Source organism: Gracilinanus agilis, chromosome 1 (genome assembly GCF_016433145.1).
Source record: "Gracilinanus agilis isolate LMUSP501 chromosome 1, AgileGrace, whole genome shotgun sequence".
NCBI lineage: Eukaryota > Metazoa > Chordata > Mammalia > Didelphimorphia > Didelphidae > Gracilinanus > Gracilinanus agilis.
This window is the reverse complement of record NC_058130.1, coordinates 16,321,109-16,348,771: the sequence shown is the minus strand read 5'-3', so window position 1 is coordinate 16,348,771 and position 27,663 is coordinate 16,321,109. Positions and strand designations below refer to the sequence as shown.

Sequence of the window (27,663 nt, the reverse complement as noted above, 5' to 3'; positions counted from 1 at the left end):
GAATATTTTAGCTCACCTTAGTTCAGAGGATCATAGAGATGTCAACGGCCTCAGTGGTCATCTAGATGAACCCTCAAATCTCATAAATGAGAAAACAGGCCCAGATACAGAAAATAATTTTTCCCAAAGCTCTTGAAGCAGTGTGGGAACTCCCCATGTGGGACACCTCTCCCCCACTTCCCACTCTACATACTCTATATATTTCCCAAGTCAAACCAATTCGCTGGAGCATTGTCTCAAGCCCTAAGAAGTCAGGTGGCTTGACCAGTAGTTGTTAGAGATGAGATTTGGGCCAAAGTCTTCATGACTCTATTCATCATGCCAACATGTTGTTTCTTGAATAGCCACAAATCATAAAGTTTCCAATCATATTGCATCCATCCAATATTTGAAACTCATTCGAGTTTAAAAAGGCACACAGGAGATCCCTCAAATGTTCTGGTATCATGAACCTGACCAGTGAATTACATTAGCTCATCGGAGACTACTTAAACATATCCTGGGTACTGTCCAGGGTATTTCCTGAACTTGCAGCTCTTATCTTCCATGTCTTCTCAATTCCACCTTCACAATCAAACATCCATGACTCTTAGATGCTTCATAGATACTAGTCGTTTGATGGCTTTAGCCAGACACTGAGCTCCACAACGTTTCTTGTATTTGTCCTTCCACTCTGTTCATATTATATTACGTAAGAAATACGTTGATGATATATTATACTATACATACTTTTTCTGTGACTTCTGCTGGCCTTGTGTGTCGTCTGTGCCTTCTACAACCACCCCTTTGTCCATCAGAATTTCCATTTAATTTCTTATTCCAACCCTTGATCTATTGAAACCGCAATGGAGAGAGTCGTGATACCTGTATTTAAGATATGGGCCAACCAGTACAGGCCCCTCAGCTCTCTCAGTATTCCTGAAAGCCTGGTTTCTCTAAATGCTCTTAAGAGTGCATTAGCTCCAGGCCTAGAGACGAGAGGTCTTAGGTTCAAATCTGGCCCCAGACACTTCCCAGCTGTGTGACCCTGGGCAAGTCACTTGACCCCCATTGCCCACCCTTACCACTCTTCCACCTAGGAGCCAATACATCGAAGTTAAAGGTTAAAAAAAGAGTGCATTAGCTCTCTGGGCTTCTACATAACCCTATAGACACACGCTGAGCTTTCAGGCTACTATCACCCCAGCTCAAACAAATTCCTACCAAACTAAGATTCCCCTATCAAAAACTTAGAAAATTGAATTAATTTTTGTGCCCAAGTTTAAGAGTTTACATTTATCCTGCTTGAATTTCATAATATTATATTTAGCTCAGTGCTCCAGCCTGTCGAGATCTGTTTGGATCCTGACTCTGGTATTCAGATAGGAGCAGTTTAGATGGTACATTGGCTAGATTCCTGGGCCCAAAGTCAGAATGATCTGAGTTCAAATCTGGATTCAGACTCTTAATGCTGTGTAACCCTGGGCAAATCACTTAGGTTCTGTTTGTCTCAATTTCCTCATTTGTAAAATGGGGATAATAGTAGTGTCTACCTCCCAGAGTTGTCATGGAGGATAAACTGAGATCATAATTGTAAAGCTTTTTGCACAGTACCTGGCATAAAGGATACCCTAAATAAATGTTTCTTCTTATTTTTTTAATCCAGCTTATTAACTGTTCCTCCCAGCTTGGTGTCTTCTGAAAATTTGCCGAGCATGCCGTCATTATCAGTGACTTTATCCAAGTCACTGAAAAATATCTATTGGCTTGAACTGAATGGAATCACATTACTCTGACCCTGTGTCTGTCTGTCTCTGTCTCCCTTCAATGTGAGCTTCAGAAAACTTATGGGGGCAGCTGTTCATCCAATTGCCTCAGAATTAGTCAGACCAAGGACTTAAATTTAGAGGAGACTTAGAGGCTATCAAACTCAACCCCTTATTTTAAATATGAGAAAACAAAGGCAGGAAGAGGGTAAAGGACTAGCCCAGGACCACCTAGCTAGTATCTTGGGAAAGATTTGAATCCAGGTTGCCCAGATTCAAATATCTTTATTCTCTTGATTGCTATGCACCTTCTCTTCATCGGCTGTGATTCGAAGGATCTCCTCCAATGTTTGTGTCCAGTTTAGTCAGCTTCCATCTCTTCCATTCAACAAAGCTTTATTATGTACTTGTTAATCAGTCAGGTAACAAGCATTTATTAAACACCTTTTGTGGCAGGCACGTGTTCTGTACAATACAATATAGTAGACAATGGGAAAACAAGTACAACCCCAAGACTGCCCCTACAATTAATTAAGTGATGTGTATTTTATTGGGAGGGTGAGATTTAAAAAGTATTCAAAGCTAAGTAACATTCTGAAACCCACAGATAGCATCAATGGGAACATTCCTTCCCAAAATGCAGACACATCACATTCCCCACCTGCCCATCCTGGGACACTCTCATTCATGTCTTCACATAAATGTGCCATAGATGGTCTGCCCATTTTGGAGGGTCATGGCTACTTTCTCTTGATGCTGTGAGAATGCCAGTGGGAAGGGATACAGTGACTGCTAATTTGAGAAAGGAGAAGCCATTTGTAAATGGAAGGATCAAAGGGGGGGGGGGTCATGACAACAATGGCACTTGAATCAAATCATGAAGCAAGGTAAGGATTCTGGGGGATGAAGCTAGGGAGAGGGAGCTTTCCAGGTGTGCCAAATGGACCAGGGGAAGGCATAGAGATAAGTGATGGATGGGATGCTTTCTCCAGGAGACAGCTATAGCCTACTTTGTCTGCAATGTATATGATAGGAATAGATGTAATATGAAGTGATTAGAAAGCTATGTCAGATCTAGATTGTGGGAGCCTTTAAATGTCAGGCGATGAAGTTTGTATTTACTCATAGAGGCCATAGACAACAATTAAAAGCCTTTTAAGAGGAGACTAAGTTGAGACTTGTGCCTTAAGAAGGATCTTTAGCCAGCTGTGTAAGGGATAGATTGAAGACAAAGAGCACCAGAATAGAAGTTTCCAATTAGGAACTATTGCAATAGTCCAAGGAAAAGGATGATGAGGAACCTAAACTAAGGTGGTGGCTGTGTAAGTGGAGAGGAGGTAACAAATGAGAGAAATGCTGTGCAATTGGAAGCAGCAAGACTTGGCAACTGATTAGATATTTGGGAGGGGAGGGAAGAGGTAGAAGATGTAGCTAAATGAGATGGTCATGGTGGTGCCCTCAACAGAAATAAAGAAATTTGGAAGAACTATATGGTGTGTGGAGGGATATAATGAATTCCATTTTGCACAAGTTTTAAAGATGCCAATCGTATATCTGGATATCCGGGTAGAGATGTCCATTGGGCAATTATCAAGGTGAGGCTGGAGTTCAAGAAAGAGATTGGGACCATGTATATATAGATATGGAAGTCATAAAATCCTAGATCTAGAGATGGAATGTACATCAGAGACAATTTAATCCAACCTCTTAAATTTACAGATAGGGAAATCAAGGCTTAGATATGTAATTATTTGCCCAAGGGCACAAAAGTACTCCATGTCAGACTGAAGTTGAACTCAGTTCTTCTGACTCCAGAGGCAGCACATTTTATAATATATTGTGATATTTGTCTTATCTGAATAATGGTGACAGTAAATATGTATAAGTAGATGAGATCACCAAGGTAAAGAGCATAAAGTAGAGAAAGAAGAGGACTCAAGACAAAACAATGGGAGACAATCACACTAACATTCAGACAGATGGGAGGAGAATCAAGCAAAATCCACTTTCCAGAAGCCAAGGGAGGAGAGGATCCAAGAGAAGAGAGTAGTTGATGATATTCAAAACCTTAGAGAAGTCAGAGAGGTTAAGATTGAGAAAAAGCCTTTGGATTCAGGTATAAAGAAATCACTTTCATTCCAGTGATGGGTTCAGAAGATAAATGACAAAGAAGGAAGAACTGAGTGAATGATGAGGAAATGGAGGTAGGAAATGGAAAAATATTAGAGCGAGAAAGAATTGAGAGAATGTGGGGCCAATTGAAGGCTTTTTAGGGATAAGGAAAGCTGAATGTGGTTGTAAGCAATGAGGAAAAGGAGTCATTTATGAATTTTCGTAGATTACAAGGTTCTTGAGGGCAGGCACTGCCAAAAAGTTCAATTTCAGAAATTGATAGTTTATCAATGGGAACAAAATAAAGAATAGGCATTAACTACCATCAGCTTTTTCACTGTACTCTGAGGATTATTGGACTTTTTGGTCTCACTTGCAGCTGAAAACAACATGAGTTGTCTTTCCTGTTAGAATGTGAGCTCCTGAGGACAGAGACTGTCGCAATTTTCTATTTGTATTCCCAGTGCCATGGTGTAAAGGTGAAAATAAATGGTTGGACAATAATTTTATGAAATTATGTGGTCGCCAATATTCATTATATCTGGAGTCAAAAATTTATTTACAAATATTTACAAAATGGAGAGGAAACAATAAAGTAGAGAAATGTGAAGAGGTTAGAGAGTTTATCCTATCAACCTAAATGTTTATTCTGGGTCTGCTTAATCTAGGCAGAGATTAATTAGCTCCCAACCAGAAAGGCTGGTGGTGAGTAGTAATCCCATGGCCTCCTCCAAGATGGAAGCTAGTCTCTTAGGAAAATAAGGAGTCAGCCTTTCATTCACCCCGCAAAGTAGTCCAGGAGTCAGAGTCTAAGTTGAAGCCAAGCTCCAAGCCCACAATCCAAGCTTCAGTCTCCAGCGAAGCTCCCTCAAAGACTCTCCCCAGTCAGAAGACTATCTCCAGAAGGCAATCTCTTCAGACTATCTTCTCAAAGATAATCTCCTCTGAGGGAGTTTGGGGCTTGCTTTTATGGTGACTTCTCATCCCTGCCCCTCTTCACAGGGGCCAATTGTAGTTTCCAAATTGTCTAACACTGCCCAGAGGGCAATGTCTGTGGGATCGACTTCTCACCTTCTGAAGGCTAAGTTCTCATCCAAGGGTGTGAATTCTCTAAAATTCACCTTCTGGAGAGGTGAATACTCATCCTGGCTGATTGTTTCTGAGGGTGTGAATTCACTAAGTGGTTTGTGAGCTCCTCCACCTAGTTCAAGCTTGTGTTGATTCAATCAAAAGGTAGACAAAGGAGAGTTAATCCTGTCTTCACAGTCTCGTGAGATACTTAAATTAATGTTAACTCAGGATAGACAATAGAATAAAGAATTCTCTTTCACAATAGTGAACACTTAATAAATGCCTTTTCATCCCATCATTTTGTCTATATATCCTCAGAACCTAGCACAATACCTGGTATGTTACAGGCATTTAATAAATGCTTTGAGAATTGATTTACTGTGTTGTCTTGCCTTCTTTGCTGTTGCCTTGCTCCCCAGCCTGTAGTCAGCTGACTTGATGCGTAACTGTTCATAGTTCCACAGCTGGCTATAGCTTGGACCTGAACCACTTGCTTCTGGTCTCAGGTCTCACAAGCCTTGTGTTCCTCTTCCTTGGTGGCACTTCTCTCTTATGGGAAAGAATAATTTAACCCTGCATTGTGGAAAAAGGGATAACTCAGTGATTGGTTGAGAAACAAGAAACCATTTAAGGTCTCTGCCTTTATATTGGTGGAGAGCAGAGATGGAAGAATGATATGAAATGAAAGCCCTATCACTCAGAACAGACTATTAGCAAGGATGTCTGCTTGAACAGCATCACTACCAAAAGGAGGATTTTCCTATCCCTGCAAGCTCATGAGAGCTAATTATGACAATGGCTGGGAAAATGTCAACACAGAGGATACAGTCCGTGGCCAGGCTCATATTTGAAGGTTTGCTATCTTGAAGGACCTGACAGAGCTTCTCTTATACTTCCTGCCATTGTCTTTGAGGACTTGGAATTATGTCCATGTCCACCAGGCATTTGGCAAAGAAAAGGGATTTATTTCTCCCATGTCCATGCCCTTTCCCTTCCAATAGGGTGGCTATTTAAACTATTCATCAAAAAATAGCTTAATGATGTGGGCAGCTGGTTGGCTCAGTGGATAGAGAGCCAGGCCTAGAGACGGGAGGTTTTAGGTTCAAATCTGGTCTCAGACACTTCCCAGCTGTGTGATCCTGGGCAAGTCATTTAACCCCAATTGCCTACCCTTACCACTCTTCTGCTTTGGAGCCAATATACAGTATTGATTCTAAGATGGAAGGTAAGGCTTAAAAAAATAACTTAATGAATACTTTGCATTTATTAAAGGTCCCTTATTTCTGCAATCTCTACCCTTCCCACACCTCCCTTTGGACTTTATCTCCTTGCTTTTATCAAGTCAGTGAGAGGCCATATAGGTGATTTCTCTTCTCCTATAATGACTCCATCCTTAGCCTCCATTTCAATATAAAATAATCAGTCAGTCATCCCTACCTCTCTATTTCCACTGCCATGTTTGTGCTTTTGCCCTTCCTCAGTTTTCCTGCTGTGCTTCCTGACAAAAGGAGCATTTTTATCAGAGTTCCAGGCACCTTAACAAAGTGCATTCACCCTCCCAGGTGATGCCCGAAGGTCACACTGGATATGAATCTTGAGAGTCAAGTGATGACTCAAATGAAAACCTTCACTGTATGAATCAATACGCAGAATATATAAAAAGTCCAACTCCGCTTGCACCTCAGATGTGAACTGAACCAGGGCAAGCTCTCGGGAGGGGGGGCAATTAATTCACTGAACTCATAGAATACCCCATTTTTGTACCAAATAGAGGTGGATCCAGTGGGATGTATGTAGCCCAAGAATGAAGAAGATCTGCTTTTAACTAGTAACTCCTTGGCTATTGGCTCTACCTCCACCCCTTGGCAATTTAGAATTTTTAGGCTCGTTATCCTTTACTATTTTTCTTCTTCTACTTATAGTCCTAATGTTAGCCGGAATGTAGAGATCCAAAAGCACCTTGGCTATTTCTACATGCTCACTGAATCAAAGCAATGTAATACGATGGAAAGAGCCCTGACTTGGGTCACAACACCTAAATTCAAAGCCTACCTTTCTCACTAACTGCCTAGCAGACGGAAAAGACTTGAGTCAAAATTCTACCCATCACAGTAATTATAGTTTTTTTTTTAAACCCTTGTACTTCGGTGTATTGTCTCATAGGTGGAAGATTGGTAAGGGTGGGCAATGGGGGTCAAGTGACTTGCCCAGGGTCACACAGCTGGGAAGTGGCTGAGGCCGGGTTTGAACCTAGGACCTCCTGTCTCTAGGCCTGACTCTCACTCCACTGAGCTACCCAGCTGCCCCCCATCACAGTAATTATAAATAAGTCACGTCACTTCTGAACCTCGGTTTCCTCACCTGCAACATGGATATAACAATAGTACCCACTTTATGGAGTTCTTGTAAGGATTAAATGAGATAGTGCTTGGGGAGTGCTCTGAGCTAGTTGTTATCATCATCATCATCATCATCATCATTATTATTATTAATATGATTATTATCTCATTTGATCAAAGGAAGGGACCTGAACCCCCCTTTGTCTTTACTCTTCCTGTTATTTTTCTCCTCGACAGGTGTAAAGCGACGTCCTCATGGTTCTCCAGCCCCAAGCACAGGCTCCTCCAATCGACTTACATTGCCAGGTCAGTCCACGGCACCATGGCACGTGCTCACACGTGCATTGCTTCTCCATTTGTTGACGTGAACACTCAGTGAGTGGAAGCTCTGGTCTCTCACTCCTCTGGGCTATGTGCTGCCGATATATTCATAGCTCCATTTCTGTCGTCCAGACCTGGGCAGCATCTTGGGAAATGAAAAGATCTTCTGCCTTTGGCTTTTATAAGTCAGGCAGCCTATATTGGGTGTCCTTTGGGGGAGGCACTGTGGTAAGCTTTCACTCTCACTACCTTTAGGGTGACCAGAAAGAAGAAAGTTGTGAAGTTCCTTGAGGAGCTGGGCACCTTGGCAACACCCTAAGGAGTCTGGCTTTTAAAGTATAAATTTAAATAATATCTTTGAAATGTTTTTGAAAATCCCACCCATGTAATTATTTGAGCAGATTTCTCTTGACTCATTCACTTAATTCTTTATCTGCAGTTGACTGTACAACCCCATAAATTCAGAGATTCTCCATTTCATCTTTACAATCCTGAACTCCACTTGAAAATTCATAGGCATAGGATCTCCTAAACATTTAGAGTAATGGTTTCCATCCTTTAGAGAACTGGCTTCAGATTTCCATTCTCTTCTCTTCTCTTTTCCTCTCCTCACTTCACTCCCTCCTTCCCTCCCTCCTGCCTCTTCCATTGCTCACAGGGTATTTCACTGAAGAGTGCCTGGCATTCCAAGACCTCCACATCTTGGTTGTCATCTCCCTCTCTAGCCTGACCTCATATTACTCCCCTCCCTATACTTGAGATTCTCATCAACCCAAATTGCTCCGTCCTCTCCCAACTCTCCTTGCACTAGAGATTCCATCACTGTTTCTACTAAGCCCAATATCGACAGTGTCCTCCCTTGTTCTCTCCCCCTGCTGAATTCTTCTGTGACCTGAAAAGCCCAGCTCCATTGTCAGGAAGCCTCAGTAGGAATGACAAGTCACCTCAACACCTCAGGAGTCATTTGGCTTTGCAGCTCTCTCATGTTGGTATCATGGAATTAGATCTATCTTCTTTTTCTGTGGCATCTTCTCCTCCGACAGAGTTACAAAATGTTTTTTCAGAACATTTTATTTCCCTGATACTCTGTTTTCCTGATACTCTGTTTTCACAGATATTTGATGAATAGATGAATGTCTGAGTCTTTAAAATTTAAAAAAAATACATGGATGAAGAGGGAGGGGGAGACAACTGTGAATTAGCTTAGATTTTACTGCCAGAACTATAGCTAGATGAACTGAGGGAAACTTGTTACATTCAGATGTGGCTATTTGCCTCTTTTGTGTTTAATCTCTTAGGTTTCAATAATTAGAGATTTGAAAGCTAGGCTTCTTTTTGTGGTTTTTAGGAAGAAAGAGTGCCTTGGCATGGGCTGAACCCCTAAAGGATTGTGGGCTTCAGTGTCTCCACAGGAAAACTGGCAGTCCTTCCTCTAGCTATTGTTCTCATTGAGCTGATGTGAGAAGCATAGAAATAATTGGTTTAGGGGAAGGAGGACCCACTATGGAGTCAGAGGACCTGGGTTTAAATCCGTCCTCTTGGGCAAATCACCCCACTTCCTGGAGCTGTAAGTTGCTGGGTTCGATGAGATCTCAGCCTGTGGTCTGAGGAGGTAGTGGTTCATCGTCTTCCTTGGTGAAGAGAGGGAAGCTCGAGACAAAGGTCTGGGTTGTTTCAGTTCTGGGGAGTCATGCCACTCTGTGAATGCCAGAGAGCCTAAGGAAACTCCCAGAGTAAAGAGGGCACAAGGCTCGGAGTGATCAAGAGCTGGGATCAAACCCTGCTTCAGACACTTACTGGCGTGGGGCCCTGGCAAGTCGTTTTACCTTCGTAAGCCTCAGTTTCCTCATGTGTAAAATAGAGATTGTAGTAAGATAGTGTTAAGGTAAGAGAGTGGCACGGCAGTGTCCGTCCCACAGGCCAGTGTAAAGGTCAGGCAGGAGAGGGTCTTTCTAAGTCAGTCACGCTGGGGCTCAATGGACGCCCACTGCTCACTCGGTGGAGGTACATTGGCAGTTCTGCTTCTTCCCCAGACTAGCTCACAGTGGACAGTCAGAAGACACCACGGCAGAGAAGCACCAAGCAGCCGTCCTTGTAAGAGGCTGATCACCACACGAATAGGAAAATATGAGAAGTCTGGAGTCAGGGGCTTTGGACTTCAGGATTGCCAGTTAGGGTGGAGGGAAGCTTTGTTTGTTGCCACTGGGACTTTGGCTGGAATCTGATGATGATAATAGATCCAAGCAAGGTGAGATAAAGGTATCGGGAGAAAAGAAAAGAGAAGAAAGTAGAGAAAAAACCCTCCTTTGGTGAGGAGCTTCATAAATGGAGGTCTGGGAGATCTGAGTTCAAATTTTGCTCAGACACTTACTGACTTTGTGACGAGCAAATTATTTCATCTCTGTCTGCCTCGGTTTCTCAATTTGAAAAATGAGTATCCTAATAATATCCAAACCAATTGTTCTGATGATTCCTGTATGAGCCCATTGAAGACAGCTAGAATAATGGCTGCCAGTTTTCCTGTAGAGGCCCACAATCCTTTAGGGGTTCAGTCCACATCAATGTACTATTTCCTCCTAGAAACCACAAAAAGTAGCAAAGCTTTTACATTTGATTTGCTGAAACTTAAGAGATTTAGACACAAATGAAGCCAAAAGCCACATCCAAATAGACCAGGTTTCCCTAAGTTCATTTAGCTGTAGTTTTTGCAGTAAAATCTAAGTGAACTCACACTTGAGTCCCTAACTCTGTCTTTATCCATGGTTTTTAAAAAGTTTTTATTTTAAAAGATTCGTTATTTATTTGGAGGATCAAATGACATAATAAGCAAAGTGTTTTGTAAGCTTTAAAGACCTATTTCGATGTTAGCTATTGTCATCGGAGTTCTAAAGTTCAGGATGAATGGAGGCTTGGAGTGTACAATAAGACTCTGTGTTTGTTTTCGATGTTTAATTATATCTTGGGGAAGAGGAAAAATCAAGAATGGGAGAATCACTCCGGATGAATGGGATGATGATAAAAGATGACAGAGAGAAGACAAAACTATGCAACTCTTTTGTTTTTGTTTAATTTCTGTGCCAAGAAGAATAAACTTAGTGATGAAAAAGGCTAGAGATGAATGAATAAGTGAGAGAAATTAATTGCTTGTTATGTGCAGATTAAGGCAGCTATGTGGTACAGTGGATGGTGCTAGGTTTGTAGTCAGGAAGACCTGAGTTCAAATTTGACCTCAGACCGGTATACGCTGTGTGACCCTGGGTGGGTGAGTCATTTGACCGTGTTGGCCTTAATTCCCTCATCTGTAAAACGAATGGGAGATGGAAATGGTAAGCTGTTCCAGATCTTTGCGAAGAAAACTCTAAATGGGGCATGAAATCTCAGACAAGACTGAAAAAATGAATGAACGAATATGCGAACTGTATGCTATGGATTGGTGATCCTAAAGGAAAAGCAGAAAGAGGTCCTGTTCCCAGGGAACTGACATTCTAATTGGGGGAGAATTCATAAACAGGAGGTCTCATTGCCTGTCTGTAATAAATAAATGCTAAATGTATAAGTATTTATTAGCAAAGAAAAAGAAATAGAGAAAGAAGATATTACCAGCCTCCAGCCGTGCTGCTAATTGTTTGATCAGGTCCCAGATTCCCAGCGGGCCTGGGTCCATTTCCCAAGTGACAACATGGGGGCCAGCTGACCTCATGGTCAGGCCAGACAAATTAAGGCCAGTCAGAGTGGCCTCGAGTTCAGGAGAGGACTGGAGCCAAAGAGAGCGAGTTCCTGCTTGTCCTGGCTCCTATCTCCCATGACATCACACCTTGTTGGCTTTTCATTGGACAGTCTGGGTCATGAGTTCTGTTGTCCAGGCATGGAATCCCACCACACCATCAGGTCCGAGGCCAAGCAGAGCCGGTCATCCTGAGGGCTCAGGGGTAACGTACATGGAGATGCATCTTCTTTAGATCCATTTCTACGACCAAAATCGTGCCAGTCTCCACTGCTGAGCCACTTGGTGGTGCCAGTGACGTCGGTGTTGTCAACGTTCTTTTCTGGGTCTTTGGTAGCAACGGCTGCTGCGTAGCTTCAAGATGGAGCTGACGGCTCACACATTCATGAGGCTTCGGTGTCTGGCAGGGTCCCTGGGAAGGCAGGGTCAGTGGTCCGGGGGATGCTACGTCCCCAGGCTTTGTCAGGGACATTTGGTTGGTGATTGGCGGTGACAGGAACTATCCTGGGTCAGTGATGGTGAACCTTTTAGAGACTGAGTGCCCGAACTGCACCCTCCCGCCTCCTGTGAGCTGCTCCCTTACCCCAGGCAGGGGAGGGCGGAAGGGCTCCCTTTGGGCTGCTGGGCCAAGGAATGGGGGAAGAGAGAAATGGCCTCGGGCCCTCTCCCAGGCTGGCCAGCGCGGTCCTAGACTGACTCCAGCAGAGACTGAGGGGAGATGGCTATGGAGGTGGTTTGATTCACTCGGCACATACTGCCACTCGTCTCTCCTTCAGGGTGCCTTAATGCTCCAGGTAGGCTGGTTTGCCTGTCCGATGGGTTTTAGCTAGTGAGTAGCTGGTGTTGGGGGGTCCTTGCCCCCCAAGAGTCATTCCCCTCCATGTCTGGAAGCAGGGCTCTTCGTGTGAGGGCAGCGCTGTTCTCAGGACTCTCGAACTCGGGATCCTGGGGTGTCCTCACAAGAGCCTGTCCTGCTAGCCCGTGCCGTCTCCCGTCTCCCTCAGGGAGGAGGATGCTTCAGCAAGACAGCTTTGCCCAGCAGGCGTGTGAGAGCGCCAGCGTGTCCTCCTGAGCTCCCTAAAAGTGTCATCACTATTGAGAATCATTAAGTTCTGGCACGCCAGCCTGGAGGAATGACCGTGTCTGCCCGAAGGAGCGGGTGATTCCCATTCAGAAAACCACAAGGGAGCGCAGAGGTGACTTCTGACCCTTCGTGTCCATCCATAGCAAAGCGGCTTCCCAGGTGACATCCTGGCGAAGAGCCCCTTCGGCCGCCTTTCCTTCCAGAGCCAGCCCGTGATTCAGCGGGGAACGTGGGGGCTCTGGGAATGGCACACGAGTGGGGAAGTATTCTCCCTCCTGGCTGAAGAAAGCTGCCACGCGCCATCCTGACCCCTACGGACTCGGGGCCTCCCACGGCATCCGGCCCGGGCAGCCTCCTCAGGGAGCCTCAGCCTTGTCTTTGGCCCGGAGGGACCTTTGGCCTGGCAGGTACAGTACCACCTCCCTGCTGGGCTCCTTGGATGTAGATGCTCCTTAGTAGTGCCTGAGGCTACTCCAGTGCGTTGTAGATGGTGCTAGAGAGCCTTCGTGCTTCCTTTAATTTGCTGCCGGCCTTCTTTAGAATGGATGTGCTTCCCTTTTCTGCCCGTGTGTTGGTTTGTCCGTGACCTTGTGTTTCTCCTCTTTCTAGGTGATTACGGATAAAACAGCCTGCCTGGAGAACGCCCAGCAGAGAAGTGGCCTGTCCTGCTCTTGGGAGATGTTTTAGGAAGTACAGATTTAGGAAAGAGCAAAACTCTGAGTGCAATTTAATTCTGAGAGAAGTTCCCTTCATAATGAGATGACCCATCCTCCCTGAAGAGGTTCAGGTTAATTGTTCAAGAGGGAAGATGATGGCCAGAGTCCACTATGTAATCTGCTTCATGAATTCTTGGGTTTAGAGTGGGAATTCAGGGGCTTCCTAAGAAGGACTAGAACTAGGGTGGGGCAATGAGGGTTTTGCCCTAGAGCAGCAGGATTTAGAGGGTACAAAATTTGCACATTTTCAATTATCCAGAAACAAAAACTAAATGCTTGATTAGCAAGAATTATTCTTTAAAATGGGACACTATCAAGTCAATTGCATTAACATTGTCATCTGTGAACTACTATAGGAACTAATTCACTCTCATATTAAAATGAATTAGCCTCAGTTACTCTTGTATTATTTTTTACATCACCAATTACAAAGGTGATCAAAGGTCATGTTTCTTGCGGATGCCTCAGACATCCACATCTCTAGTGGTAGCTCTGTTCCTTGGAGTCACATTCTGAGAAAATTCAGATGGCCGTCTCTCTGCCATACCTTAAGTGAAGAGACTCCCTAAAATGAACCTCTTCAAAGACATCTTCCACCTTCAGGTTTCAGTTTTATGATTTAACATTTACCATTTCTCAGTTGAATGGATCAGAGATTCCTTCCTCCTCGCACCATTCCCCCTTCCCACTAGATTGTAAAGTGGTATTGATTTAGATTTTTATTCTGTACCCGAAACCAGAAAGATTTGTGTTCAAATCCTATCTCAGACACTTAATATCTGTGTCACCATGGGCAATTCATTTAACTTCTTACCTTCGGTTTCATTATTTGTAAAATGTAAACAATATGCCTGCAAATAAAATATAGAGATTTGCTGTGTGGCTCAAATGTGATAAAATATATAAATTACTTTGCAAACATAAAATGGCATACGTGTTAACTTGGAAATAACGCAGAATGACTAAAGTAGTCAGAAAAACCAAGTCTTTAATCAGGAAAGAGATAGGTCCAATAATCGGGCTCTATCAGAGAGCCAAGCACCCAAAACTCAGAGTCAACACCCTAGCGCTCTGGGGACATAACCCTGCACTGCACCAGATGGTTATCCCAAGAACAATAGAACTTGGGAACCTTCTATACCATTTGGAGAACCAAGAACAGGGAAATATGATGGATTGGCATTACCATGGCTACAAGGAAATGAGAGGTCCAGCCTATACTGAAAGGAGGCAAACAGGCTTGGGGGAAAAAAAAAACAGTTCATTATTTTCTAATATTTTATTTTTATTTATTTATTTTCCAGTTTTTATTCAGTACCAGATAGTTGTTTGTTTGTTTAACATTGATGGCTTTCTAATGTAATTTAAGATTAGGGCAAGTTTAAATTGTTTCTTTTTATTTTTCATAATCTCTCTGGTGTAAGGGGGAAAAGGTTTTTTTGTTGAATATATTAAAAGGTTAGGTCACCAGGGAATTGAATAGTTATCAATTCCCAATTAAAGAATAGCCTCAAGTCAAAATGACTTTTATGGAAGTTTATTTACAAATGAGAAGAGAGGGAGAAAGTAAGAAATTTAGAGAGAGGATAAGGTAAGATAATCTGACAAACTAAATAATTCACTTAGGTCCCTGATTTAACTCAAGCAGATCTAACTAGTCCTCAATTGGAAAAAGAACAAGCCTTGAGCCACGGGCCTGAAGGCCCCAGAGGTGTATGAAGCAAAAGCTTCAGTCACAGAGTCTCTTTGAAAGGGAAGTTCCTTAAGAAAAGTTCAGGAAGATTCAGTCTTTACACTCACAACGAGGAATTCTAAAGAAAAGATTTTAGAACAGTCTCACCAAGGTCTCAAAGTCCCAGGTCCAGGTCATGAACCAGAAGCGCTCCTTTAGGTCCCGTTTATGAACCTCCAGAGAGGCCTCAGCTCTCTGAACTGTCTTTTTAAAGGGGACTCTTTTGCATCACTTCCTTTGCCTTCCTCTTAGTTTATGTGTCCAATCACAACAGACACTTTTCTCAGGACTGCCCAGGAGGCAGTCAGTATATTTTGATTTGTTACTCACTCTAGTACATATGGGTTACAGACCACCCAACTTGTGAGTTAAATGGAGATGTTTTCACTTTTGATGATTAAATCTAAAGATGGGCAGGGTAGATTTAATCTCATTATCATATTGGTTATACTTGACCTTTTATTCTTCATTTTATGAATTTGATTATTTCTTTATTCTGTTGTTTAAGGATAAGTGGATGTTTCATTTATTGTGTTTGACATATAATTAAATTTAAAATTGGATAATATTGTCATCTTTACTATATTGAGTTGACCTAACCATGTACTATGAAGATATATCAGTTATTTAATTCTTCAATTGCTACCAAAAATTATCCAGTTACTTGTATATAATTCCTGTGTTTATGTTGCTAGATTAATTTAAAGATAGTTAATACATTTCATTGCTCTTAAGAATGGTATTTATCTTTCTATGTTTTTACTGGAGATATGGAAATCCTAGTGATTTTGCAAGTTGTTATACTTTGCAGAAAATGTTTACTGTCAAAGTATCTTAAATTACCTTGCTTTTTCCAAATGAACCATAATATTTTCTGCTAAAAGAACTATCTTAGAATCTAAGTATTTTAGGATAGAAATAGTCTTGATTCCTTTCATTTCTTTCCTTGTCTTATTGCTATAGCTCATAATTCTATAGTTATGTGAATAATAGAGTAAGCAGTTGAGGTGGGCTTATGTCATTATTATTGGGAAAAGTTCCAAAGTTCCTTCATTATCTGTAATGCCAGATTTGGATTCAGTTAAGTGTTATTTGAAGTATTGAGACAAAATTCTACCATCAATTATACTTTTTTTTTTAAACCCTTGTACTTCGGTGTATTTTCTCATAGGTGGAAGATTGGTAAGGGTGGGCAATGGGGGTCAAGTGACTTGCCCAGGGTCACACAGCTGGGAAGTGGCTGAGGCCGGGTTTGAACCCAGGACCTCCTGTCTCTAGGCCTGACTCTCACTCCACTGAGCTACCCAGCTGCCCCCATCAGTATACTTTTTAGTGTTTATAAGGTATTGCATTATATCAAGAGGCTTTTTTGTATAAATTGCTATTAAGTCATTTTATTATTTTATTGCTGTTGTGATTTATTGTGCTAATTTCTTCCTGATATGGATCTATCCCTCCATTTCTTGTGTAAGTCCAATATTAATAATACTGAAGCTAGCTTATTGTTACCATTATTCCTTCTTAAGTCCAAAATGAACTTAGTGAGTACACAATCCATGCATGTACACATACATATATCTGTGCCTATAGTTATGTTTAGCAGCATTTTATTACATATTTAGCAAAAAAAATTAGTTGATGTTATTCTTTTCTAATTCTCTAAACCTTTCTTATCTTTCTGAATGTTATTACTAAGCAACTGCCAGTGGTATGCTTCAAAGATTGTGGAAAACAGGAAAGATAGCATAGGAATGGAGAAGGAAAAATATTCCCTTGATTTTCAAAAAGGGGAAGTTAATGAGGTCTTCAAAACAAGGGAGAGTGAGTTTGATTTCACTTCCTGGCAAAACTCTCAGAAATATGCTTAAAGGGCTAATCCATGAACATCTCAAAAAGGAAACAGCCATGGCACAAGACAAGCATGCACTGTGCCAGACTGACTTTATTGCCATTCTGGACAAGATTATTAGACCAATAAATCAAATAAATGCTGCACATATAGTCTACTACATTTAAACAAGGTTTTTGACCCTTACCTTTTTCTTGTTGAAAAGATAGAGAAAGTCAGGCTGTATTTACACTTAAGTATATTCAGAACAAATTAAATGATGGAACCCAAAGAGTAATCATTAATGATTAAAAAAGAATCACTTATAGAATTCCATGAGAAATAATAATTCAATCAATGATTTGGATAAAAATAATTTTTAAAAAAATTAACAAGCATTTTAAAGTATCTGCTGTGTGCTAGGCTCTGTGCAAAGTACTTTATAACTATTAACTCATTTGATTCTCATAATCATTTGCTATTGTGATTCTCATTTTAAATTTGAGGAAACTGAGGCCCAAGAAGTTGCCCAGCTTGTAAGCATCTGCGGCCAGATTTTTACTCATATCTTCCTGATTTCAAGTCCAGTGCTCTATCCAGACTTCTAGATCATACAAAAGGAAGGAGAAGAGCTATGATGCTTGAATTTAGAGTCGGAGTCCTTAGGGATCTTAATATGCAAGAAAATTGACCCTAATCAAATAAAATTCAAAAGGAAGAAATGTCTTATTTTTGAGTTAAAAACATCTGCGCCACAAAAATAAGATGAAAGAAGCTTGAGTAGACAGCAGTTCATTCAAGAAAGAACTAAGGATTTTAGTGTATTGTAGGTTCACTACAAGTCAACAATGCGTTGTGGTGGTCAAAAACACTCATGAGATTCTAGAAGGCATGAAGTCCAGGACTAGGGAGATGATAATCCCCCTGTATTCTGTCCTGATAACATTATGTCTTCAGTGTAGAGTTGAATTGTGGGCACCATATTTTGGAAGAAACCTGGAAAAGGTGGAGATCATCTAGAGGAGAGCAACAAAGATAGTTAATTGTGGAAGGAAATGGGGATGCTGAGTTCAGGGAAGTTCAGGAAATACTTCATATCATCAAGATAACTGTCTTCTAGTATTAGAAGGACTTCTAGAAGGAAAGGGGGTCAGGGCAAGGGTTAGGGCTACTCTCCTTGTCTCAGAGGGAAGAACCAAGAACAGTTGGAAAAGGGACAAATTTATGCTTGATAGAATGAAAAGTTCCTTAATAATGGGCATTATCCGAATGTAGAATGAGCTACTTTAATAATAATGGCTAATATTTATATAGTTCTTACTATGTGCCAGGTACTGTTCTAAGTACTTTATTATCTCATTTGATCCTCACAACAACCTTGCAATGTAAGTGCTATTATTATCCCCATTTTCCAGACAGGAAACCGAGACAAATAGAGGTTAAGTGACTTGCCCAGGGTCCTACAGCTGGTAAGTATCTGAGACTGAATTGGACTAAGATTTTCCTAACTCTGGGTCCAATTCTTATTGGACTATGGCACCACTTTGCTGCCCAGAAATAGCTAGGAAGCATCTTATCCTGCATTTGAACTCGTCTCCTTAACTTCAGGCCTGGCATTCTATCCCCTGTGCCACCTAGTTGCCCCCAACTTTAGAATAGAGTTGTGTTACCTTCACTGAACATTCTCAAATAAAGATAAAGCCCTCAAACAAAATGACCTGTATATCAGCGGAGGCATTCTTGTTCCGCTGGGGCATGGACTAGATGACCTTGTGATCCTTTCCAATCCTTAAATCTGTGATTCTGTGATTAAAACGGTGACTTGAGGAGCCAGGCTCATTCTGGGACGTGGTTTCACAAGTCAAAACTTCCTCTTACACTGGATTTCTCCAGAAATTGTTTACTGTCATGAGTTTTAAATTGTCATCTTTTGGCTTCCAAAAAATGTTTAGCATTGCCCAGAAAATGATTTCACAATAAAGCTAAAATATATCTTAAATGTCAACATGTCGTGTTCTAAATTCTGACCTTTCCAATTTGTTTAGTATTCCAAATGCTATTTTTAACTATGTAATGCTTCTTTCCCCTCTCAGATGCTTTTCTTATGATGAGTTGTTTGTCTTCACAGTCTTGGAGTTTGCCAATTATGAACCTATTGGTACTGAACTTGAGGGTCGCTCCCACTGATATCCAGTGAATTCTGTATTTGAAACCTTTTGAAATCTAGAAAGTTTTAATATTTCTTGGGAAATGTCTTTATGATTTCTTGATCTATAATGATGGAATTCTTTTCTTAACAGTTCTTTGACAGTTCTTTTTTTACATAAGCCTAATAAATTTACCTTTCATCTATTGCTTTTGTTTAGATCACTCATGATTTTATAGTTGGGGAATTTATTAGCTATAGTTTTAATATTTTGCTTCTACTGTTACTTCTTCCATTCTGTTTTCCAATAAAATAATTGGATTTTTCATTTAACTTATTCTTCTGTTTAAGTTTTCCTTGGATGTTTCTAACCTGTTGAATTTTATCATCATCTGAGAATCTTTGGTCATAATTCTTTCCTCTGATATTTTTTGTTAATTGCAGTTCTTCCTTCGGTTGTTTCAGTATGATTATAATAATTTTATTGTTGTTGGAGAAAAATCTGCCTTTGTTTCTGATTCTACTGTATCTATTTTTACTTCTACTTATTTTAATCCATACTGTTTATTTTCCATTGCAGGAGAATTTTTCTTGATTTATTCATTTCTTTTAGTTATTTAAAAATCTTCTGGTGATGGATATCTAGTATTTGTCTCATGGCTGATGGACCTTCCTTCCTTCCTTCCTTCCTTCCTTCCTTCCTTCCTTCCTCCCCTCTTTCTCTTCCTCCCTCCCCTCTCTCCCTTCTTTCCTCTGTCCCTCCATCTCACCCTTCCTCCCTCACTCCTTCCTTCCTACCTTTTTTCCTTCTTTCTTTCCCTTCTTCTTCCCTCGTTCCTTCTCTTGTGACTCCTCACTTCACCATTTTCCTGGAAGTCCCTTATTTTCCTATTTTCTTGTCTTAATCTTATTTAAAAATACTTGACTAGTCGCCAGCCTTCTGTCCTCTTGCTGTGAGTGTTTCCATTTTTGAACACTTAAAATTTTTTAGTTTTCCAAAGCTAAAAGTTAGTTTAGTTTCCCAAGGCTAAAAGTTATTTCATGAAAGGTTTTGGTTTCATGGAAAGATTCAGCAAAAAGAAAAGTAGTGTACTGGAGAGAAGGTGAAAAAAACAACTCAGAAGACAAATAAGCAAACAAACAAACAAAAACTGCGATGAGAACCCAAGGGATTTCCAAGAGGACTACAATGACGATGACGACGACGATGACGACGACGACTACTACTACCACTACTCCTACTCCTCTGCCAAGCAGCCTAACAAGATCAAGAAGAACAACATAAAACAAAGCAAAGGAAGCAAACCCACCTCAGCACATCAGAGCCTCGTCACCTCAGAGCCTGCATCTTTTCTCTTTATTACTTGCAGGTAATGTTGTCCTGTGATCGTCAACCTGATGCAGTCAGTGAGGAATCGGCCTTTGAACCAGACCTGCCTCTGACCCCCTGGATTAGTCCCGGCTCTTCTCAATGCCCTCCACAAATCTGTAAGACTGTACATTTCAGGCAATTTGCTGAACTCTGCTGGAAGAGGGAAGTTCTATGCTGGGAGTACCACCTTCCAGTGGAATTCCAGTGAAATCTCAGATCCAGGTCTCCACCTACTGACAAACAAAGGAAGTGAAAGGAATAACCTGTTTAAATCACTGACTCTTCCCTCAGTTCCTTATCTTAGAGATTATCTGCTATGTTTATTCAGTGTAATATAGATCTATGGGGTTCCTTTTGTATTTTGAAATTCATGGCAGGTTTCTGTCTACTAAAAACATCTCATCTTGGCTCAGGGAATATTCTTTGAGTGATTCCATACATGGATTATTTCATCTTTTAATCTAATGTTTTAGAAATTAGAATTATTAGGTAGGTGGTAAGGCAGGGCATAGACAACTGAGTCTGAAGTCAGGAAGATCTGAGTTCAAATCCAGACCAACTTAGCCCCTGTTTGCCTCAGTTTCCTTAACAGTAAAATAGATAATAGCACTTACCTCACAGGATTGTTGTGAGGATCACATGAGAAAAATTGTCAAAGAAAAATAAAAGATTCTTAGCACAGTGTCTGGTACATAGTAGAAAGCATACAGATGTTTATTTCCTGTTCCTCCCCTTTCCAAGAATTTTAACTTGTATACCATTTCCCATGGCAGCTTTCTGAATCAGTCAACTGGCATTTAAGTGCTTACTGTTTGCCAGGCACTGTGCATGCCACTGGAGATACAGATATACTATAACAATGTGATAGGATTATATATTTTATAATTATAAATAAGTGTAATAATAACAGCTTACATTTATATAGTCCTCACGACGTGCCAAGCACTGGCATGGGACCTCGTTCGCCCAAATTATAGAAGTGCTTTGGGTCAGACGGTAAGCAAGGAAATTCCTTCTTGGCTTCTTTGCATTCTGGTTAAGGCTAAGGAAAGGGTGAGCCTGGACTTCAAAGACTTAAGGAGAAGATTCTCCCCCTTGGCTTCTCCCCTAGACATAGATATACCCATTCTGGGCATGTCCCGATACCATCGGTGTAATCTAGGGCATCTACTTGCCCCCTAAACTATGAGGGCCTCCCCCTATGTCCTCAGGACCCTTGTCGGGTAACCAAGCCCCCCACTTTTACCTGAATTCATACCCTCCTCCAGTCACATGGCACCTGCTGTAAATAAAGTATAAAACCCCAGAATCCATCCCTTCGAGGAGGCAGTGTCCGTCCCTGCACACTGTCCTGCCAGCCGCTTTAACATGACTTGCTACATTTCTCTTTTTATTTCCAAGCTAAGTTAGAGAGTCTTGCATTCTTGCAAAGGGTCCCCATCCCAAACCCAAAGGGTTCACCTCAAGCTCCCCACAACAGCACTATGTTAAGCACATTGAATTATTATCTCATTTGATCCTCACAATAACCCTGGAAGGTATCACTCTCTCCATCTTACAGATGAGGAAACTGAGGCAAACAGAGGTTAAGAGACACCCAGGGGCTCATAAGAGTCTAAAGACAGATTGGAACTCTGGTCCTTCTGCCCTCAGGTGCTTTCCTGGACTCTGCTCTCCAGTGCCTTATATTCTGCTGGAAAAGCTAATGGAGACTTTGGCCTCCTGTCTTAGCCTCTCCTTTCCTGTAGGCAGTTAACATGACTAGGCAGGCTTCTTGGATTTCTAAAAACACCCCAGTAAAAAGTGCTCTGATTTTTTAGTCTCTCCTCTGACCTTTAGGAATGGAAAGTTCAGCAGAAATCTGAGTTCAGGGGATATGTAGCACTGTTGTTGGGAATCCTCAAAATGGAATGCGTAGGTTCTTCTTGGGAAGTGCTCTGAGGGGGCCACGACTTGTAAGAAACAGTAAATGATTTCTCCCCCCTCCGGTTCTGTTGAGGGTTCCATGTTTCCTGTACAGGCACCAAAGCATTTGATCCAGGCATCTCTCCTCCAAAGACCATTTTTCTGAAGTTACCTTCTCGAGGGAGGAGAGCGTTTCTAAATCTCATTTTTCAAACTCTTTTCAGGTTTTCTAGATGAGGATTCTGAACTTCAGAACAGTGGTGATGAACCCAAGTTCACACAGCTAGTGTCTGAGGTGGGATTCCAACCCAGAACCTCCTGATCCCCAATCCAATCCCATGCCAACTGCCTCCATTGCTGTTTATGTTTTTGGGGAACTTTTTCCCCATGTTTAATGCAATCAAGTTGAACTGAAGAACTCTTAAGACTGATATAAGGAGTTTCCCATGAGAAACTTGATTTTTTCCCCAAAGCAATTTGAAGGGAGAGTCTGTATCTGGGCACAGGCAGAAGTAACACTGGGGAGCTCAAGGCAGAGGGGGCACATCACTAGTCCTAGGACTTCCCTAGCTCTGTTGAAGAAATGCCACTCCTTTAGAGGGTCAGTGAGAGAGAGTAGCCTTTGGGGATATTCAAGGAGTCTCATAAAATAAAGAAATGGAGAGAAAGAGTGGAAGAGAGGAAATGAGTCTTTGTAGGGGAGGAAGAGAGCTGGTTGGGAGTCCCTGAGGATTGGGATGAGAGTCAGTGTAGACAGCTCCAGCTTGCTATGACTGGGAGTCCATGTGCTGGGAGGGCTGGGCTGTCTTCTGGATCCTGGCCCCTCTTTGAACCCCTCACCAGTAATGGTATGCCATGATTTGCAGACAGGTTAGATTTTGCCTTGAACACCCAGTCTGATAAATTCATCCCTTCTGATGGAAAGAGGCCATAAATCTTTGGGTGGGGGATGTTGAATGTAGAACCCCTGGCATAAATGACGACATAACTGCATGATAGGTCCATGGCACCTACAGACGGAATGATGGGCAGACAGAATTGATGGGGTTAATTTACTGTGGAACTGTAAGGAATAAAGATTCCCAGCTCTCCTTTAAGAAGGAGAAAAGATCAGCATGGCAGACTCAAGACATTATTGGAAGGGGAAAAGATCAGCAAAGGAAGGAAAACTGAGGAAAACGAAGGGATCGAAAGAAGCCTTGGGAGGATCTGGGGAATGCAAAAGCACTTTAGAACAAGAGCAACATTTCTTACTGGCAAAGCCTCTCAGTACAGAATCAAATTTAATGAAATCGTTTAAAAAAAAAAAAAAGACAAGATGATTGGGTTTATGTGATTTTTTTAACTGTCCTTTCTGCCCTGAAGCATAAAAGAGAAAGTAATATAGATAATGAGTTTCTTAACCTCAGCAGAGAAATATAGACTTTTGTCACAATCTCTCTTTGCTTTTTAGTATTGTTGAAGTAAATTGGTTCATGGGAAATGATTTTGTACTTTAAAAAATATAGAAATAGATAAATGAGAAAGAATTTACTCTGGGCCCAACCATCATGCTAAGCTCCCTACCCTGGAGAAGTTTACATTCTAATGGGAAACACTGCCCCCAGGGGAGGGTGGCCACCGTGGGGCACTTCTGAGAGGTTTGGGGGAGATCAGGGCAAAGGAAAATAGAGGGATGCTCCCTATCTAGAAACAATGACAGATTCCATTCAGCCCTGGCTTCCTTCCTGGGTAGAGGGACAAGGAGGGGCTGTGGAGGGGAGAACAGGAAGAAAAGTTATTGAGATGGCAACTAAGGTTCATATATGCATCTAGTAGTGTTTCTATTTGATGTTTCTTACCCAAAAAGAGAATTTTAAGTGAGCATTAGTTTTCATTCAACCCTGAAAAAGCATCATTTTATTACTTTGACTCAGTTTCTCTAATAGTTCAGGGAAAATAATTCTCACCCAGCTCTCATACTACAGCACTACTAGAAAAAAAATTATGGAGGAATGTCTGTAAAGGACACTAACTTCAGGGGGGGCGGAAAGGTATGAAATAAATGGATGCGCAGTGACATCTCGGTCCTTGATCTTATGCTCCTGACTAGCACTCCACATTTCCCTTCTCATGGTGAGAACGAGGCGTCCTTCAATTCAAGTAAACAGTCCGAGTTACTATGTGCCAAGCACTGTGCTGGCTTCTGGGAACACCAAGACCAAAAAGGACACAAAACGCTCCCTAGCCTTGAGGAGATCACATTCTCCATGCTTTGCTCTAAGTTCATAATCTGGATTCTTTTTCATTGGGTTGAGCGTGAACCTGACCCGTCGGCAGCAACTGTCTGTCAGCAGATTCTGCTCTGAAGACATCAACTCTGCTAGAAAGGGACATATTGGATCTTGTCTTCGGAATGCTGGTAAACAATAAATGTTGCTTCCTGCTGAGAAGCCGGAATAGGCTATTTTGGATGAGTTCCTGCTGAGTAGCGAAAATGGAATGCTTGCACAGGGTGGCTGCGGGGTTTAAGGAGCAGTAACTCATCTGCTGGCGACATTTTCCGCATTCAGCTTTTACTCCAAAGTCCTGACTAGCCTGCACAATATTCTTGACAAAATAGGGGAAAAAAATGTTTTCCCATTCATTCTTAGAGCGTGTCCAGCCTCAGTCCCCTTGTTTATCCTAACAATCCATAACAAAATTAAGACCTCCAAGAAGAAGACTGTCTTTTGCTTTATCATCTTCCATAAGAATATCATTTACTCAGAGTCCCGACTTAGCCTGTCTCCAGGCCACACCAAAGGGCAGAGCTGATGCTAGATGATTAGAGTTGGAAAGGATCTCATTCAGCCTTTCATTTTATAAATGAGAAAGCTTAGAAAGGAGAGATGATTTAGGATCATAGATTTAGAACTGGAAAGAACATTAGAGACCATCGAGTCCAAAATGAGACCCGGGGAGTTTAGCTTAAGATTCTTAATTTAGAGAGAAAACCAAAAAGGGCATCTAGTCCAATGTACTAACTTTAAAGACGAAGGAATGAAGTCACTGAGAGGCTATGACTTGCCCCAGGTCACACCGAGGTAGTATTATTTGAACCTGAGTTAACTGTGCTCTTTCCACCACACTATATTTTTTTTCATGCTAAGATACAAAGAGAAAATGGAGACAGTCCCTGCTCTCATGGAGCTCACATTCTAATGGAGGAGACAAGTCAGATGAAAAGATGCCATGATTCTTAGGGTTAAGTGGCAGACCAGATGGCAATGCTTCTTTTTTAATGCTGTGAACATTAATGAAATCATAGCTCCTGATGATGAACCATAGAACAGAGCCAAAGACTGGTTGCAGGAACTTTCCTTTCTGGGTCTCTGGGAGCTCTAGCTGTAGCCCGAGTAAGTCCAGGCTTCATCTCTCCAGGAGCTGTTTCCCAGAATGATGGCCAAGAGTACTGGGCTTGAGGCTTGGCTCCTTCCAAGGCTTCTGGGTTCAGGATCCTGGCTATCTCCATCAAGGTCTAAGGGGAGATGATGGTCAAGGTGGCAGTGGTGGTGTCACTACCTACCATATGTTCCCTTCTGTCCTTCTTCCAAGGTGCCTTGCTGCCTCAACTAACCTGGCCTGCCTATCTTCTTGTTGGCTGACAGTTGGGGATGACTGGCCCTTCCTCCAGAGGAGTCACTTTTCTGGATGATGGATCATAAGGGCTGGGATGGAAGCTGTTCTGGTGGATAGAACACAAGCTTTAGAGTCAGGGACACCTCGATTCAAATCCTGCCTTGGACACTTAATAGCTAAAACTATAAAAAAAATCACTTAGCCTATCTCTAAGCTTCAGGTTTTTGTCTTTAGAATGGGTCTAATACCTACCTCACAGGGCTGTTGTGAGGCTCAAATGAATGAATATCTATAATGAATTATAAAAGTGGGAGATATTATTTACTGTCACTTAAGAAGACTTCTTCCTTTGTGTACACCACAATGCTTCAGAATTACAGAATTTCAGTTATAGGATATCTAGCCCAACTCACCCATGCTAAAGAATTCTCCTTGTAACATACCAAATGAATGTCCTTGCCTTTGCTTGAAGCCCTCTAGGGAGGAAGAACCCACTAACTCTGGAAGCAGTTTTCTTCTTTGGAATTACTTGGAAGGTTAGGAATATCCACTAATGAAACTATTGAGCTTGTGACTAATGAGAACTCCCAGATCTTTTCCAAGTGCTATCAAGTCTGTAGTATAAACACAATATTTTAAATTTATCCCTGTTACTTTTAATCTTCTTGGAATTAGCTAAGTCTCTTGGTCCAGCAAACTCGCTTTGTTTTTTTGATTTTTCAATCCAGTATATTGGGTAGATATTGGGGTGGCAGGAGAGTTGCTATAATCATGCCAACTTTGGTGAGTGCCTTTGCTGTAGGATTGAGTTAAAAACCAAAATGGGGCATCCTGGCACTTTTGGTAATGAATCCTTTAAATTCCTCCTAATTGTGGATATTACAGCAATGCTCTGATATGTTACTGAAAAAGAGAGTTGTAAATTTATTTGTTTGTGTTTTTGAGTTTCTTAGGCAGCCTTAATAAGCTGCCAATTCTTTCAATCCCTCCTTTTATGTTGATGAGTAATTGTCTTCTGTAGGAATTAGATGAATATTTAAAAAGTATCAAGGTGCTCTTCTTTAGTCTGGAAACTCCTTGAGGTCATGAATTGGGTCTTTTGCCTCTTTTTGCATCCCCAGCACTTAGACTAGTCCCATCATCTTCCTGGGCCTCAATTTTCTTCTCTTTCGAATGAGGGGGTTGGACTGGAGCACCTTGGAGGTCATAATCCCATGAGTCTGCCATCCATTCTTGGTGTGATTAAAGGCAATCTACCTTTCTTTCTGTTCCCTACAGTCATCAAGCCTCCCCTACGCCATTTTAAACGGCCAGCATATGCCTCTGGTTCCTATGCACCAAATGTTCCAAAGAAGACTGATGATCACCCAGCAAAATATAAGATGCTTGACCAGAGGATCAAGATGAAAAAGATTCAGAGCATCTCCCAGAACTGGAATAGGAAATAAGGCGAATGGTGAAAGGAGAGGCCAAGCTGCCTCTTGTTGTCACCTAGCTGATGGCAGGTGTACTTTGGGGATCTCTCTCATGGAGAATGGCATCCATGGGTTAAACCAAAGTGGAGTCTTGATGTCCTTCTCTCTTGGGATGGTTTGGTCCCAAACTCAAGGTTAATTTTGTTCATAGGGAACAATTCTAGGGCAGTGCGGATGTCACCAAGGCTGTCTGTGGATGCGCATTTTGTTAGTATGGGCCTTCTCCACTGTAGTTGGCACCAAAACATTGCTTGCAAAAACCAACATCTTCTTAAAAGATGCTTTTCCTCTTCTTCTTTAACCACAAAAGGGATTGCCCTAAAAAGAAAAATAATTTAGTCATCATCATGTTTTATGAATATAATCTACGAATTTCTCTTTTAATGCTAATATTAATATCCTTATTTGGAATGCCAGGAAAAAAGGGAGGAATGGAAAGAAGACAGAAATACTATCAAATAACAATTTAAAAAAGAAGCAATGTGGTTGAGTG

At 41.6% G+C, this 27,663-nt stretch overlaps 1 protein-coding gene across 1 annotated transcript in view; it reads left to right on the top strand.

Annotated features, from left to right (window-relative positions):
- PDE1C (phosphodiesterase 1C) overlaps nucleotides 1-27,143 on the top strand; it is a 336,052-nt gene extending 308,909 nt beyond the window's left edge. The window contains exons 14-15 of the mRNA XM_044675577.1: nucleotides 7,505-7,573; nucleotides 26,974-27,143. Of these exons, the coding sequence (XP_044531512.1) occupies nucleotides 7,505-7,573; nucleotides 26,974-27,143 (239 nt within the window). The remainder of the gene's footprint in view (nucleotides 1-7,504; nucleotides 7,574-26,973) is intronic.
- Nucleotides 27,144-27,663: the final 520 nt, after the last annotated feature.